This window comes from Vanessa cardui, chromosome 28 (assembly GCF_905220365.1).
Source record: "Vanessa cardui chromosome 28, ilVanCard2.1, whole genome shotgun sequence".
Classification (NCBI taxonomy): domain Eukaryota; kingdom Metazoa; phylum Arthropoda; class Insecta; order Lepidoptera; family Nymphalidae; genus Vanessa; species Vanessa cardui.
The window spans coordinates 2,805,583-2,823,015 of NC_061150.1; the positions used below are offsets into that span (position 1 = coordinate 2,805,583).

Consider the following 17,433-nt stretch of genomic DNA (forward strand, 5'->3'; position numbering starts at 1 on the left):
ACTTATAATAATTTCGCTTCAAAAAGACTTAGTTAAAATTCGTGTTTGTGGACTTGTAAAAATTTCGTTTAAAAAGACTTAGTTAAAATTCGTGTTTGTGGACTTGTAAAAATTTCGCTTTAAAAAGACATATTAAATTCAGTGTTGTACGGACTTAGAAAAAAATCACTTTAAAGGGACTTAGTAAAATTTAATGTGTGCATTGACTTTAAAAGTTTACCTCTCAAGGAAATAGTTAAATTTCGCCTGTAAATTTATTTATAGAATAACTTTTGAACTTTATAAGTATTCTTGATTTGTGAATACTTTAGACAGTTTGAACAATTATTAACGACAATAGTGAACTTTATTGTGTACTAACTTTATAAACTATTGAAAATAAGGATGCAGTCATTAATTCGCGTGCAAGAAGATCGGTTAGAAAATTTAATAAGGACAGAAAGAAATTTTAAAAAATCAAGGTTGGAGTCAGTAGAAACATTATGGAACGAATTTAAGTCCGATCATCGCGAAATTGTAAAGAACGCTACTAAAGATATAAAAAAGGAAATTTCATATTTTGCTGAAGATTTTTACGAACAATTTGAAGAATTTTACACTACCTACAAGTCATTATTAAAAAATAAACTCGAACAAGTTAAGTCTACAAATGAGGCTGATAATGTTAGTGTTTCTATGTCAACTACGGGATCGTGTTCAATGCAGAGTGATGTTCATTTACCATTAATTAAACTACCCTCCTTTAATGGAAAATATAACGAATGGCAATCTTTTCATGATTTATTCGAAAGTTTAATTCACAACAATAAAAAGTTAAAGAATGTACAAAAACTTCATTATTTAAAAGGTTGTTTGAATGGCGAACCCGAAACCTTACTACGCAATTTAACAATTACTGATGCGAACTATGAGGAGGCGTGGATACTTTTGAAAAAGAGATACGATAATAAAAGATTTAATTGTAATGCTATTTTAAAGACACTATTTTCCATTAAACAAATGAGTCATGAATCGGCTAATGGAGTAAAATTTATTCTTGATACTACGTTAAGCTGCCTTAAACAGTTAAAGAATTTGGGCGTTGACATAACATCTTGGGATGCGATTTTAGTATATCTAGTAATTTCTAAATTAGATACCGAATCACATAAACAGTGGGAAATACAAATGAGTAATATTGACTCAAATGAAATACCAAAATGGAGTCAACTTGCTGAGTTTTTAGAAGCTAGATTTCGTGCGCTAGAAATGATTGAGCCAATAAAGTCTAAAATAACACAAAATGCACAGAAGTCAAGATCATTTCACGCATCAGTTCTTGATCAAAATAAAACAAAATATAAGGATCCCGTTTGTGCACTATGTGAAGAGAATCACAATCTTTTCGCATGTAAGAAGTTCGGTAGCAAGCAGCCAAAAGAGAGACAAGACTTTGTTCAACCGAAAGGACTATGTTTTAACTGCTTAGCACCGAATCATTCAGTAAAAAATTGTAGACTGTCAAAGAGCTGTCAAAAATGTGGCAGACGTCATCACACACTTTTGCACTATAACAAAGAAACAATACAAGGGTTTTTAAGTACTACTGAAAATTTATATCAAAATTCTGACAATATTGAATCTGAAAACCTTTCACAACAATCAACTTCTTTGGGAATCGAGACGAAAATTGTATCTAATTTTGCAAACGAGAATCATCAACCCAATGAAGTTCTATTAGCAACTGCACTTTTGAAAAGTAGAGCACGGAACGGCTGTGAACACTATATAAGAGCACTATTAGATCAAGGTTCACAGGCGTCCTTCATCACAGAAGCTACATCGCAACTGCTTGGACTAAAGCGCTCACCAGTGAATGGTTGGGTGTCAGGTCTGGGGCCTGGTGAAACGAGAGTGAAATACATGGTTTCTCTACATGTAGAATCACGCCAGAATCCAGAAAATTCAATTCAAGTAGATGCATATGTACTGCGATCATTTTCATGGTTACTTCCGTCGAGAGATGTAACATCACCTAATAGCTTAGGAGTCGAAGATCTTTTCCTAGCAGATCCGGGCTACGCAACATCTAGCAAAATTGATCTGTTATTGGGAGCTGAAGCTTACAGTGAAATCTTAAGTGAAGGCTTAATCAAGTATCCAAGAGGCAATTTGATCGCGCAAAATACGATTTTTGGATGGATACTATCAGGAAGAGTATCAAAAAACACAAGTACAAAAGAAAGAAGAGTTATTAATATGCACCTTCAAATCAGAGAAGACGATCTTTTGAAACAATTTTGGGAACTTGAAACAGAACCTAATAATATTTTAAAAAAAAGGCTTACTAAGGAAGAAATTAAATGTGAGGAGTTATATCAATCAACAACTACGAGAGATTACGATGGGCGGTACGTGGTCAGACTGCCGTTCAAAAAAGTAAAGCCGGATTGTGAAGAAGGGCAATTTAAAGAGTTGGCCTTAAAGAGATTCTATTCAACCGAAAGAAGACTATTGAGAAATAAAAAGCACTATGATGAATACCAGAAAGTTCTTGAAGAATATATTTCTTTGAATCACATGAAGGCAATAGACAGTCATCTAGAAATTGAAGATTCTACAGCAGTTTATCTTCCCCATCATGCAGTAATCAGGGAAGATAAAGACACCACTAAATTGAGAGTAGTTTTTGACGGATCTCAAAAGGGAGTAAATAATATCTCATTAAACGATAGTCTGATGATTGGTCCAAAATTGCAACAAGACTTAAGGCATTTGTTGATGAGGTGGCGATGTGGAGCAATTGCTATAGTAGCTGACATCGTTAAAATGTATCGTCAAGTTAGAGTACATGAAGAAGATACAAAATATCAGCGTATACTTTGGAGAGCTCATACTAATCAACCAGTGCAACACTTCAAATTACTTACACTAACTTTTGGTACAGCTTGTGTGCCTTATCTCGCAGTTAAAAGTTTACAACAAGTTGCTAAAGATGAAGGACATAATTATAAAATTGCCGCAGAAAAAGTTTCGACAGATTTTTACGTTGACGATCTCATGACTACATGTAGATCGGAAGAAGAAGCTAAATTAATGTACAAGGAAATGAACGAACTATTGCAGAGGGCTGGATTTCAACTTCAGAAATGGAGTAGTAATTGTGAGGTTTTCTTACAATATCTAAATAAAGAGAATACTAATTTGGATCAATCAATTCATATGAAGGCAAATGATACTTTAAAGGTTTTGGGAATAAGCTGGAATCGCACTACAGATCAATTTGAATATACGGTTAACTTAGGAGCCGTTAAGGATGTTATAACAAAGAGAAACGTAATTTCTGATATTGCCAGGCTATACGACCCCATGGGATGGATAGCGCCTGTTATAGTAAAAGCCAAAATTTATATTCAAAAATTGTGGCGAGCAAATTTAGAATGGGACGATTGAAGAACTGTTAGAGGAATGGTTATGTTTTAGATCAAATTTATCTAACCTAACAAACATAAAAATTCCGAGATGGATGCACCTGTCTGAGAACACTCACCGAGAATTGCATGCATTTGCTGATGCATCCAGATCAGCTTATGCGGCGGTTGTTTATTGTCGATCGATAAACGCTGAAGGTAAAGTTCACGTGAGCTTAGTAACCGCTAAAACTAAAGTGTCTCCAATAGAAAAGGAGGTAACTATTCCAAGATTGGAGCTCTGTGGTGCAGTTTTAGCTGCAAAACTAATATACGAGGTATCTCAAATTTTGAACATACCGAAAAAAGATGTATACGCATGGACCGACTCAGCTGTTGTGTTAGCATGGTTAAAAGGATTACCTAATCGCTGGACGACTTTTGTGAGCAACAGAGTCTCGGAAATCATTAACATAATTGAATATGATCGGTGGGGCCATGTAGCGACGGATATGAATCCAGCTGACTGCGCATTAAGAGGCCTACAATCGACAGAATTATCATGTCATCAGCTCTGGTGGAACGGGCCCCGGGTTAAATCTGATAAATCAGATTTTTCTACACATGAAGAAGAGCGGGTTATTAAAGCTTATACTACAGTAAAAGAATCTGAAACTAAATTTCTATGGACTAGATTTTCATCATTGTCTAAAATGCTTCGAATTTTATCACGTTGCAAGAGATTTTTAACCTTAACTAGATTACAAGCAGAAGAAAAAATTAAATTTCCAAAATTTATAACTACAGACGAATTAGAGAACATATTACTAATTTGCATAAGGCAAGCTCAAGAAATAGGATTTTGTGAGGATGTTAAGGAAATCAAAAATCGGGGATGCGTGCGTAAAAAAAGTGTTCTTCACACTCTTCATCCTTTCTTCGATAAAGATGGGCTTTTAAGAGTAGGAGGACGAATTAAGTTCGCAAACGCACGCTATGGCACTAGACATCCATTGATTATGCCAGTACCCAGTTACCCAGTATACCCAGTTAATTGTTAGGGATGCTCATGAGAAAACATTGCATGGTGGTCCTCAGGTCATGCTTAATATATTGCGTGAGAGATACTGGATCATACGAGGCAGAGATCAAGTAAAGAAGTGCTATAGAGAATGCGTTACGTGCTTGAGATATTCGAAAATAAATAAAACACCTTTAATGGGACAGTTACCTGAGGTAAGACTTAAACCAAGTAAAGCCTTTAAATCTACAGGTGTTGATTATGCAGGTCCAATTAATGTAAGAGTGTCACCTGGTAGAGGAACAAGGTCTTATAAAGGGTACATCGCACTATTCATCTGCATGGTAACTCGTGCGATACATCTAGAAGTAGTATCTGAATTGTCAGCTAAAGGTTTTATAGCTGCCTTTAGAAGATTTGTGTCCAGACGCGGCAGGTGCCAGGATTTATTCAGTGATAATGGCACCAATTTCGTCGGCGCTGATAAAATCCTAAGTGAGATGTTTAATGCAGCTAAATCTGAGTTGCCTAATGAAATAGCTACAATACTTAATAACGAAGGAACCAAATGGCACTTTAATCCTCCACACTCTCCCAATTTCGGTGGTATTTGGGAAGCTGGGGTGCGTTCTGTAAAGACGCATTTGAGAAAAGTCGTTGGTGACAGCACTTTGACTTATGAGGAATTATCCACGGTACTAGCGCAGATTGAAGCATGCTTAAATTCGCGTCCAATTTCTCAACTCAGTGATAATCCTGATGATCTTCTACCATTAACTCCAGGGCATTTTCTTGTGGGCGAGCCACTTATCACAATACCAGATAGAGACCACACAGATGATCACATTACTGGCATTGAAAGATGGCGGCTGATACAAAAGATGGTGAATGACTTTTGGAAAAGATGGTCTAGAGAATATTTAGTACTTCTTAACCAAAGATACAAATGGACCACAAATAGAACCGAACCAGAAATAAATGATATTGTCATTGTTAAGGAAGACAATGTTCCTCCAGCTAAGTGGATATTAGGGAAAATTATACAGAAGCATACTGGCAAGGATAACATTACAAGAGTTGTAACTATCAAATGTAAAAATAATTTTCTAAAAAGACCTGTTAGCAAACTTTGTTTTTTACCTAAATCTTGTTCGCATGAGAAAAAATAATTTAGAGGGTGGGCGGTTGCCCCTATATTTCTTAATGTTACAACATGTTATTGTTACCTAATATGAACTTAAGTTTTTTTTTTGTTACTTAGCCAAATCTGTTTGTTATTGTTTCTACTAGTGAAGAACTGTATTTTTTTTATTGTCTATTATATTGCTTACGTTTGTATTTTGGTATAAGTTTTAATATATTTCTTGTTAATTTTGTTATTTATTGTTTATTGGAAGGACAAGTCCTTGATGGGCGGAATGTCGAAATTCTAGGTGTTTTCATTTAAATTCGTTATGTTATTTGTAGTTTATATAATCATCAATAGATGGCGCTGTACGTACTTAAATCGCGCTATCTTTTTGTTTCTTACAAATGATAAGGTATTTAGTTTCTTTATGTAATGAATATTGTGTCTTGTGTTGAGTAATAAAGTATATGTGCAGTGCAAAGTGTTTTGAATTGGAGCCCTACGGATCAGGTAATAGTGTATAGTGTCGAACACCGGATGATAGGGCGGCAAGCGAAGGACACTATGATTGTGTTGTGCTAATAATCTATCGATATTATAATTTTTTTAAATTTTCTTCGTTCGTTTTTATTAGTTCGTACAAGTACGGTTTGTACATTGTTGAATCAAACGAAATTCCTTTTTCAGTCAGCCAGGCTTGCATGTCGCTTTTCTTGGAATTTGAATTTGGGGCCAAATTATAGTGTGTATTATGGTAGGATGCATTGTCTACTACCACGATGGATCTCGGTGGTAGGTTTGGTATTAATTGTGAAGTTAACCATTTGGAATAATTTTCATAATTCATGTCGTCGTGATAGTCGCCCGCTATGGCTCCGGATTTAAACATTAATAAACCATTTGGTATAAAACCGGCTTCAGACCCTGCATGTACTATAAGTACCCGTTGGTTGACCTTTGGATATCGGTTTTTTTTAAACCTTTTTTTGAACCGTCCGTCCATGCCTTGGAACTTGTGTGCGATGCGTGGACACATGATTCGTCAGTATAAACTATGGGCCTTCCTTCATGTCTGTACTTTTGTATTGCTTCTAAATATTTGATTCGCTGTAATCTTATGCAGGTTTTCTCAATGAGAACTTTTCTATTATTTTCTGTTGCTTTCCATTTAAAGCCTAGATCCTTTAAGATGCGTCGAAGACTCCGTTCAGATCCTTGATAATTTATATCCGATCGCAGTTTTGTCAAAAGTTTCGTAACTGTTGGGATTTCATTATTTGTTAAATGAAAATTATGAATGCATCTTTTGATAACTCCTTGGTCGAAATTGTCTATACCAGTTACAGGTTTCAATCTAGCATGCTTTTTCCAGGCAAAACAAAATTTCTTTATTGACATTTTAATTGTTTTTTTTTTTTGCGAAAAATCTAATTTGTGATTATCAGCAGTTAATAGTAATTAATATTATGTAAAATCAAACTCTTCTTCCGTTGATAAAGCGCTATAGGTAGAATAATTATCACTAGGTGAATTAAATTGATTTTCCCCTGCGTTTGATGATTGTTCGTGTGATAAATGTGGGCGTGTCGGTGGTGTTTGGTTTGCAAAATGTTGAGTTTGATAGCCTGTGTAGCTCTGGTAGTTGCTAGGCTGATAGAAGGAATATAGACTATAGAGTGGGTAGCCTTAAAATGCCGGTTGAAGTAAGTCTGTTAAAGTTTGGAGAACACGACTTTGAAAAATAAGTGTCTTGTTCTCATCCAATTTTTCCAGAGACGGTAGAATTCCCTTAAAAAAAGACAAGTACCTATTTTCCGGTTCCTTTATAATGTTAATAATTTCATCTTCAAACTCGTTTGCCTTTCTTTTTCGCGCCTTCTGCTGGTATCGTCTTGGAGATTTTTTAGATCTTGCTTGATTCTCTTTTCCAAGTGGTGCTTGCATTTCCGTTTCATTAATGCTATCTGTTGTCTCATTTTGTACATTTTTTTAAGAAATCATAACTGCTTGTACAGATGGTATTCTTTGGTAGATTTTGCTCCTGTTCCAGATCGCTTTTCGTCTTTAAGTTTCTTTACGTACTTTTTAAAGGTATCGCTGATCGCTCTCCATTTTTTTTAATACAGGGTGGGCCATGAATTAGTTTACATTTGAAAAAATCGTATAAAAAAACCATTTAACATATTTTAGAAATCGTTTATTTACGAGAAAGCTAATTTGTTGTAATTTATTTTTTAAAAATTATTTCGTCTAAATGACCATCGTTTCGGTTTTTGCACTCATCTAAGCGAGTCCTGAAGTTTTCAAATACTCTTCTGCAAAGAGACCGCGAGATCGCCGACATCTCTTCGATGATTTTTTCTTTAAGTTGACGCAGTGTATTCGGTTTATCAATGTAGACACGACTCTTTAAATAACCCCATAAAAAGAAGTCTGCTGGGGATAGATCTGGACTACTGGGTGGCCATGGGATGTCACCACGTCTGGATATCAGCTTTTCCGGAAACATGGCTTTGACCACCGGCAAGGACTCGTTCGATGTGTGACACGTGGCTCCATCTTGTTGAAACCACGTGTCACGATTATAGCCAGCAAATTCCAGTAGCATCGGTGCTAAGAACTCCCGTAACATTTTCACATACTCGGCAGAATTAACAGTAACTGAACGGCCTCGAGAATCTTCAAAAAAGTAAGGTCCGATGATTCCTTTTGCTGAAATTGCAGCCCATACAGTTACCTTAGGAGAGTGAAGTGGCCTCTCATGTTTAGCTTTAGGATTTTCGCTGCTCCAATAACTGCAATTGTGTTTGTTTACCATTTAGGTGGAAATGGGCTTCGTCAGAGAATAAAATGTTGTCAAAATTACTGAATCGAGTAACAATGTTTCGGCATATGACTTACGCAAATTTAAATCATTAGGCTTCAGTTCTTGCACTAGCTGGATGTTATATGGATGTAATTTCAAATCTAATTTCAAAATACGGCGTAATGATGTGCGGGATAATCCTAATTCAGCCGAACGTTTGCGTGTCGATAAACCTGGATCACGTCGAACAGAAGCGGAAACTTGCTGCACGTTCTCTTCGCTCCGAGAAGTCCGCGGGCCGCCGGTTTGTTTCACATTTAGTGTAGATCCCGTCTCTTCGAACTTCTTCACCCATTTCTTTATTAAAGGAGCACTTGGACACTGACTTAAGTCGTGTAAACCATATTCAACGCGAAATAAGCGTCTCACAGTAATGAGCGAAAAGTTGTTTAAATAAAACTGTTTCACACAGTAAGCGCGTTGCGGCCCCGTGAAGCGATCCATTGCGACTAAATTTCCAAGAAGCGAGCTAGTACCCCTGCCCGCGCCCGCGCCCCGCGCGGCAATAGTTTGCGCGGTAAGTTACATTTAAATGTTAACGAATTCTTGGCCCACTCTGTATAAATACATGCTTTATTTTCCGTGCATATATCATGGCTATGAGATTTTCCTTTAAGAGGACTACAGGAGCTAATTGCCCTTGAGAATCGCGCGCACACACTTACACAAACGACAAAAACGGCATGCCCCCTCGCGCACTAAGCTAAGCGAGGCGGCGAGGTTACGCCTGAATATTCCAATTGATGGCGCCGAACCGCCGCGTGCCGTATCGATCGAAAGCGAAGCAAAGTCAATTCTATCAATTCCATCAATCATAGATTTCTTAAAAATAGACAGGACAACAGAATTATTTTAATTTCTTTAGTGTCATTTAAAAAATTATGATAAAATTAAACTGAATTAATTAAACTTAAATTATTTTCATTTATATTTTATGTACAAAAAACAGGTAATTTAAACATTTTTTTCTTTAATTTTTTCTGTATCTCAAATAGTTGTTATACTAAATATTAAATCGTACCTATTTTTAAATTTTATAAGTTTGCTAATGGATTTATTAAATAAAATTGGAACTGTTCGTAATTTGTACACTGACAAAAAGCGTAGTGTTTGTTCGTTTTACTAATATCGGTTCACAAAGAACAAAAAATTATGTTAAAAAAAATCAGCATCAAAAAGTTACTATAAAAATAATATCGTCAAGTCGGTTTAATTGAATTATTGGTTAACTCGGTCAATCACAATGGGTTAAGTTATAAATCTCATAAAAATAGTTAGTTTTTAGAATTATTTGTATTGTTTTTGACTGATATTTGAAATAAAACTGATTCAATTAAATTCAAATATTTTTATTTATTTTCTGTATAGCAAAAAAATAAATAAATTTCGTTTCAATTCTTTTATTAAAATCTTTTTTTAAATTATTCGTTCGTCGTCGTTCGTTATTAAAATATCTTGGATACTTGCAATCAATATTTCACCCACTTTCACTGAAGCTACGCGCTGAAATTTTTCAATTGATACTATTTCCAATCTATAAAAAATATTGAATTACGTAAATTGTTAAATTAAGTACATTCAGTTTGGACTTGTAGTAAAAAATTTACACGTCTCCTGTGGGGCATTGGAACACTGCTTGAAGATCATAGACTGCTACTAAAATATTTTTGTTGTTCTTATCTTTGTCTTTTTCAATACGAGACAAATTCTTTTCATTGAGATGTAATTCATAATCTTGTTTCTTAGATTCCTTCTCTTCATCTGTGATATTTTTATAGGCTTCGCATATATCGCATAAATCCTTTTTAGGAGTAAAAAACGAAATGTTAAAATCTTGTGTGAAAATACGATAAAATGTAATATAAGTTCCATAGGGGACGTTTTGGGATTTACATTTTTCCACGTAATCTCTATGAAGATCTGTGACGGCTTTGCTACCATCAATATAATTTCTTCTTGAATTAGCCCGGATGTAATGTGACTATATCTTCGGTATAGACTCGATAAACAATTTGATGCCATTTTTAATGCTTTCGTCCACTTTACAGTGGTTTGAATGTGTACCTCGGTTATCTTTCATGGAAGAAATATTAGTGTTGCTATTTTTCTTTTTCAAAGCAGTATCTATGGGTCGATTATTAATCCCCAAAGTGTTTTTGAAGAACAATTTACACACTCTTATTTTTTTTGTATTTGGATTAGGATCGATTTGTAACAATAGAACCAGGGGAGCTGGAAAAAGAAAAAGAGAGGAGCTTATTCACAGGTCGTATGTGACAAAACGAAGCTGGCTCTCGTTCGCTGGAACGACAATAAGCCTGTCACCCTGATAAGTTCATTTGTTGGATGCACACCTGTGCATAAAATAAAGAGATATTGTAAGGTAGAAAAGCGAAAGTTAGATGTTGACTGTCCTCAAACAGTAAGGGAGTACAATAAACATATGGGGGGTGTAGACCTGGGTGATATGTTAGTATCTCTTTATAAAATACCATTCAAGTTTAGAAGATGGTATATAGGTATATTTTGCCAGTTGTTAGATATGAGTATAAATAATTCATGGAATATATATAAAAAAATACTAACGACAGAAAAAAAATGTCTTTGAAAATATTTCGGCAAGATCTATATCTAAATTTAACAAAAAAGAACCGGTCTGTACGTTCTCACTCTATCGTTGAAAATTCAACAATAAAGAATCCTAAGTTACACAGGCCCATTAGCCCCATACGTTTCGACAATATTTGTCACTTTCCTAATACAAAAGAAGACATGGGGAGGTGCAAATATTGCCTAAAAATACTACTGTGTACTGCATGAAATGTAATATAAGACTCTGTTTTGTTACCGGAAAAAATCTCGTAATTGTTTTCTCAATTTTATTACAAAATAATACAAAGTCTTTTTTGAAATGCTTTTGAAATGTTATAAAAGATATTTTGTTATGTCTTTGTTTTGTTTTTTATATAAATAAAAATATTTCGTAAACCGCACTACCTGTTTGAATGTGTACCCTAATTTGATTATGTTCATCACAGTAAACATTACAATTTAGTGGTATTTCTCGACAGATTTAGCAATGTTCACTCTGATGAACATTGGTTTCCTGGAAACCTGAAGGTCGCAACATTTTTTTTTTTTTCTGGATTCCTTCTACCCTAAACTTATAAATATACATAAATTTTACATATATATAACACATTGAACCTCTACCAAATTAAGGGCTAACCTCGGAACAGTATCAGATAAACGTGGTGAGAGATTTCATCAAAATATTATGGCCGTTAGCCATCTTCTTCCATTTGATAAATGTTTCAGGCATAAATGCACTCATTGCAAATTCCGACAAATCATGTACTCATCTGAGGCGCAAATTCTTGCGACAGTTGTCTGTTGAACTTATTAATAATTACTAGAAAAGACAACTTGAAGTCAGAGCAACTCCTAAGGAGGTAAAAAAACGTCTGATGGAAGTACATGAATTAGAAAATCGCGTCCCACCAACCACTGCAAAACGTGGACGTTGTAATAGCTGCCCGCGGAAATGCGATCGCAAAGTACCAACGAAATGCAATAAATGCACAAGATTTGTGTGCAATGATCACTCTAAAATATACTGTCAACAGTGTCACAAGAGTGATTCTGAGAGTTCCTAAAAAATACGAGTATTAGCTATGATCTCAGTACACCAAAGTACAAATGGTTTTTCATTAATAATTATTTTAGTTTAACTTGTTTTTGTTTAATTAGTTAGTAATTCATGTTATTTCTTATAGATATTACAAAATAAACAAAGTACTTTAATAATAAAATAGTTTCATTTACTTAAATATTTCAACATATATTAAAAACAACTCATACTATTTGGGGTCATCTGTGACCCCATGCGAGCAATTATGTAATGTTCTTTGTGCGAGTAATTAAGGTTTAAAATTTGTAAACAAACTGCACTCTATTTCAAGTGAATTATAATGATTTATATGTGCCAATGGATCAAGCAGTTAATATATTATCTGTACCAATGATCATTACAAAGGGTAGTGTTTTACCAATTTAAAGCACTGATTGATGTTTTTGAAAAATGATTATTACTGAGGAAAATATCTCTTTTGAAGTATTCTTGACTGTTAATTATAAGGAACATAATGGTATAAGGCATGTTATGCCTTATATAATTATGTTCTGAGGGCTGTTTTGACTGAAATAAATATTTAGGAGCATGGAACCATTTTTTTTGTTTTAAATGTATATTGCAAGGTAAATTACCTCAAAGTTGCTTTAAAAGTGGTGTAAGGTGTTCCTCGCAGTATTACCAATATAATTAATATAATTTTCATTAATACCTTAGTAGATTAAGATTAAAAGTGAGAATTAAAATAGTGCCATTAGTAGTTTCTATGAGATTACTTTTAAAACTCAATAATCTTGCATAGTTGTGTGTCAGTACTGTCTCACTCTTGTCAGTGACTGGTACTATCAGGAGCAATATATTCATTAGTTCAGCCATTAAATAAGGCAAATTTGTTAGAATTTGATTTAAAAACTTTTCAGTTACCTAATGTCACAAATGAATATTTGTATACAAAATAATATTTGTATATAGAACAATTGTATATAAAATACTGCGGATAACAATTGAATCAATGTTTTTTATTGCATATTATAATAATACCATCTTTGATCTTCTCTAGTCTAGTCTTTATGACGTGTCATTTCAAATATTTGGCTAACTTTATACAAATCCTGGCTCACATTTAGATTAGAAATCCACGAATTTCTGTTTCAAATGTTTACTGTTCGAAAGATTATATTTATTTAAGTATTTCCACAAAATATATGGCTTCGGAAACACAGTTTGATCATCAAACAATTTTGACATTTTTATGGGTGACAATCGGTAACCGCCATTTTGTTTCACACCAAACGAACAAACAAGTGTCAAACGTCAGTCATGTTATAGCCGCGCAGTTGAAAGCATCTTTTTGTACTCCTGTCGATATCTGTATGACTACCATGGCGTCAACGAAGCCCCAAGCCTCGTTTGTCTACCCCATCGTCCCCAGAAGAGTTGACTGTAGTTGGACTCTAGTGAACCTAGTTGTCCCGCCGAACCAACACCTGGTTCGTCCCGGGATATGCCACAGCAGCCGCCGTCTTCTGGTTCCAGTGGACGACGCATAAATTTGTATGAGGACGAGATTCGTTGGCAATGGAACCTTTATGTGATATTTTCTACACTTGGTAAGTTAGTCATGTTTTAATCTTTCGTTTGTCTAAATTCACAGTTTTTAAGCCATAAGTAATAATATAAATTTGCTTTATAACAGTGTAATTTTTTCAGGTGCTCATGAGCAATATATATATATATATATTTATGGCATAGGTGGCAAACGACCAGGAGGCTCACCTGATGGAAAGTGACTACCACCACCCACGGACATCTGCAACACCAGGGGGCTTGCAGGTGCGTTGCCGGCCTTTAAGAAAGGAGTACGCTCTGTTCTTGAAGGTTCCCATGTCGTATCGGTTCGGAAAAACCGCCGGCGAAAGCTGGTTCCACAAAGTAGTTGTGCGAGGCAGAAAATGTCTGAGAAATAGCGCTGTTTGGATTTTCAGACATCAAGGTGGTGCGGGTGAAACTTAGAATTTTGGCGAGATGTCCGAAGGTGAAATTCAGCAGCCGCGATTAATCCGAACAATTCCTCGGAACATTCCCCGTGAAAAATTCGGTAGAAGATGCAGTGTGATCCGACATCTCTACGCAAAGCCAAAGCATCGAGGAGATCGGAAAGGGCTTGATCGTCGATAACTCGGGCCGCTCTACGTTGGATGCGGTCAAATGGAAGGAGCTGGTACTGGGGAGCACCCGCCCAGAGGTGAGAGCAGTACTCCATGTGAGGCCGAATTTGCGCCTTGTAAAGTTATAGGCGATGGGCCGACGTGAAATACTGTCTCGCCTTGCTGAGCACACCCAGCTTTTTTGAAGCCAATTTGGCTTTGCCTTCCAATTGACCGCGGAACTGAACGAGGCTCGAAATATCAACACCAAGTATTCCGGATACTACCTGCAGCGGCTATCGGAATGTTCTCAAATCGTGGAGATACGACAAATTGTGTTTGCGTTGCCAATGCCTTAAAATTTTGTGCACAAATGATTCACCCCGATTTTATTGACGTCGACGGCACTGTTAATTTTCTTGAAATTTTAAATAATTTATTTGACATTTTAAATTCGCGGCACATGAATCAATTACATTTTGAGAAACGTCTTCATTTTAGGAACAAAGAAAAAATTTTTGCATTCCTAGACAAGAACTTGTCCAGTCTGCAAAAAAAACCGGGATTTTGGGACTTCTCGTTTGCATCAAAAGTTTAAAAGCAGTTTATGTTACGACAATCGAAAAAGAAAATAAACTACACTATTTGCCATCAATTAAATTTTCACAAGATCACATAGAACTAACTATTGGTCATATCAGAGTAGTTGTAACAACAATCCCACAGCGCGACAGTTTAAATCAATTTACAAAAAAATCATAACCCATATAGAATTAAAAGATTTTAATAGTGGAAATTGTGTAGCCTTAGAAAATATTGCTATTTTAAATTGTACATCAGCTGTTAGCAGAATTAATATGACCACTTTGACGCCATTTCAGGACAATGATTCTACTGAAAGCAATGGTAATGATTTATTTTGTGAATATGATATTAGTAATATGTCCGAGTTTGCTTCACAGGTAGTAGTAACGTACATAGCAGGATCCGTGGTTCATTATTTAATAAAAAAAATTAAATGTGACACATGTGTATCAGTATTACTGGGACCAGATAATACCGATGAAAATGTTGACTTTATAAAATTGAAAGACAACGGAGGTTTACTTATCCCTTTACAACCGATTTGATACGATAGTGAGACTTGATTTTCAAAAATTCTGGCGCGTACGCAATATCGCTTTTCGAGGTGCAACCGGCATCGATCGATCGTGAGGATATCTCTTTTAAGGAAAAAAGACACTCGGGCCCCTTGCGAACGAGTTTAAACTTGTCAGTCTATCATTACCACTGTGAATCCTTCACAGTGGTAATGATAGACTGCTCTTGATAGAATGATCGGCTGCATTTTTTGGCGCGCAAACTCGCTTGGGTAAGGGTGGTTCTCTGATTTCGTGCAAATCACATGTCCAAGGCGATAACTTAAAAACTAATAACTATAGCAAGCCTTATGTGAAGCCATGTTGTCTCTTATGGAGAATTCTAAGTGTTGCACTAAAAATACAACGTTAAACTCATAAGAATTTCAATTTATAACGTTTTTATTGGTTCAAAAATCACTACCTGCCGTGTCCCAAACACGTTTATTCAAGAACGTCGTCTGATATTTTGGTAACGCGTAATTCTACCTACTAATAATGCCTAAATGATGAAATAATACATAACTACGAGTAAATACCAAAATGTCATTACCTTCAGCATCATTACCTTCATTTACCATCAGCATTTAAAAAGATGGTAATGATCACAATCTGAGGGTAATGATAAAAAATGAGAAATTTCTGTTATTCATGGGTTATTATTATTTATTTGTTCTGATTAATTGTTATTACTTGTTTTTAATTTTTTACCTATATATAGTGAATGTGGCAAATTCTGATAAATGACTAGATTTGACTTTCTAAAAGAGAATGGTAAAATTCCTACTTAGAAATCAATATTTTTAATTTTCATTATGGTTAGATAAGAAATATGACATAAAAAGACTTAACCTTCTAATTTGTATATGTGTATTTATTTGTTCACTGTATCAAAAATGTTTTCAGGTTTGCAATGGCGAAAGAAAAGAAAAAGAAAAGCCGTGAAGAAAAGCTAGCTCAGCAAAGACTTCACAAGAAAGAGAAATATCAGGAAATTAAAAATGATCCAGAAAAATATGCAATTCAGAAAGAAAAGGAAAGATTAAGGTACCTCAAACGCAAAGAGCAGAAAAAACTAAAGAGTATCAAAGATTTAACGCCAAGACAACAAAGACAACAAAGAAAGAAATGGAAGGAGAACCGCCAACGCTACGTAGAAAAGAAAAAACAAGCTAGAGCTGTACAACAAATGCTTGTTGACAATTCTCCCCCAACTAGTGATGAAGAAGATACAAGAAGTGTGAGAAATGAACCCTTAAGAGATAGTGAAGTTGATCCTTTGGAAGGACCATCGTCATCTTTTATAGAAGAAAAGATTCCAAAAAATGGAGAGCAGAAAATGATTGACAAATAATAATAATAATCTTTATTTGAAAATATAAGCATTACAGTATTTACACCAAGTCGCTTATATTTACACTAATTACTAAACATTTTTTTTTTTTTGTTTTAAACATTCTTACTAATTTTAATTAAACATACTACAAAGACAAATGAAATAAAATTTAGTAATAAAAATAAATAAAATTTATAAACAAAATAAGCTTAAATCTATTTAGGAACTACAAAATTATTAATTAAAATTTAGGAATATGTAAATTTGTTTAAATATAGTATAAATAGGATCATAAAATATGTCTACATCTCGATAACGTATAAAGTTATTCAAAAGTTTAACAGCCCTAGCAGTGGGGCTGTTGCTAGCTTGGGCTGAATGCCACATAGGTGGGTAGCAAAACAATCCACGAGTATGTTGCCGTCTTCCAACACCACGCATATATTTGTCGGGAACATATAAATATATTGCTTCGCGTACAGCAGTGCTATCCACCCTATGTACTAAAATTAAATAATAAAATTTTATATGTGCGGAGTCTCGCCTAAGCTGAAGTGAATCTAGACCAACCATACCTGCCACAAACATTGAAGGGTATAGAAAAGGGTAGTATCCATATTTACGTTTAAACAAATATCTACAGAATTTTCTTTGTATTTTTTCTAACATTATGGCATACTTTGCCTCACGCGGACTCCAAACTATTGCATTATATTCTAATTTACTGCGGACATAGGCATTATATAATTTTTCTATTGCTTTGGTATTCTTAAAT

The 17,433-nt window shown here is 34.9% G+C and overlaps 3 protein-coding genes and 1 pseudogene across 3 annotated transcripts; 3 read left to right on the plus strand and 1 right to left on the minus strand.

The window, feature by feature from the left end:
* Positions 1 to 1,167: 1,167 nt before the first annotated feature.
* Positions 1,168 to 3,432, plus strand: LOC124541360. Its single transcript, XM_047119214.1, has one exon. It carries the CDS (start codon positions 1,168 to 1,170, stop codon positions 3,430 to 3,432), a length of 2,265 nt encoding a protein of 754 aa, XP_046975170.1.
* A 73-nt stretch (positions 3,433 to 3,505) lies between these two features.
* On the plus strand, positions 3,506 to 5,579 carry LOC124541361. The gene is made up of 2 exons (XM_047119215.1): positions 3,506 to 4,027; positions 4,488 to 5,579. Exons 1-2 carry the CDS (start codon positions 3,506 to 3,508, stop codon positions 5,577 to 5,579), a joined length of 1,614 nt encoding a protein of 537 aa, XP_046975171.1.
* A 508-nt stretch (positions 5,580 to 6,087) lies between these two features.
* Positions 6,088 to 8,171, minus strand: LOC124541362 (annotated as a pseudogene).
* Positions 8,172 to 8,527: 356 nt separating this feature from the next.
* Positions 8,528 to 16,676, plus strand: LOC124541363 (protein PXR1-like). The gene is made up of 2 exons (XM_047119217.1): positions 8,528 to 8,649; positions 16,229 to 16,676. The coding sequence occupies exons 1-2, from the start codon at positions 8,528 to 8,530 to the stop codon at positions 16,674 to 16,676; spliced, it is 570 nt and encodes a 189-aa protein (XP_046975173.1).
* Positions 16,677 to 17,433: the final 757 nt, after the last annotated feature.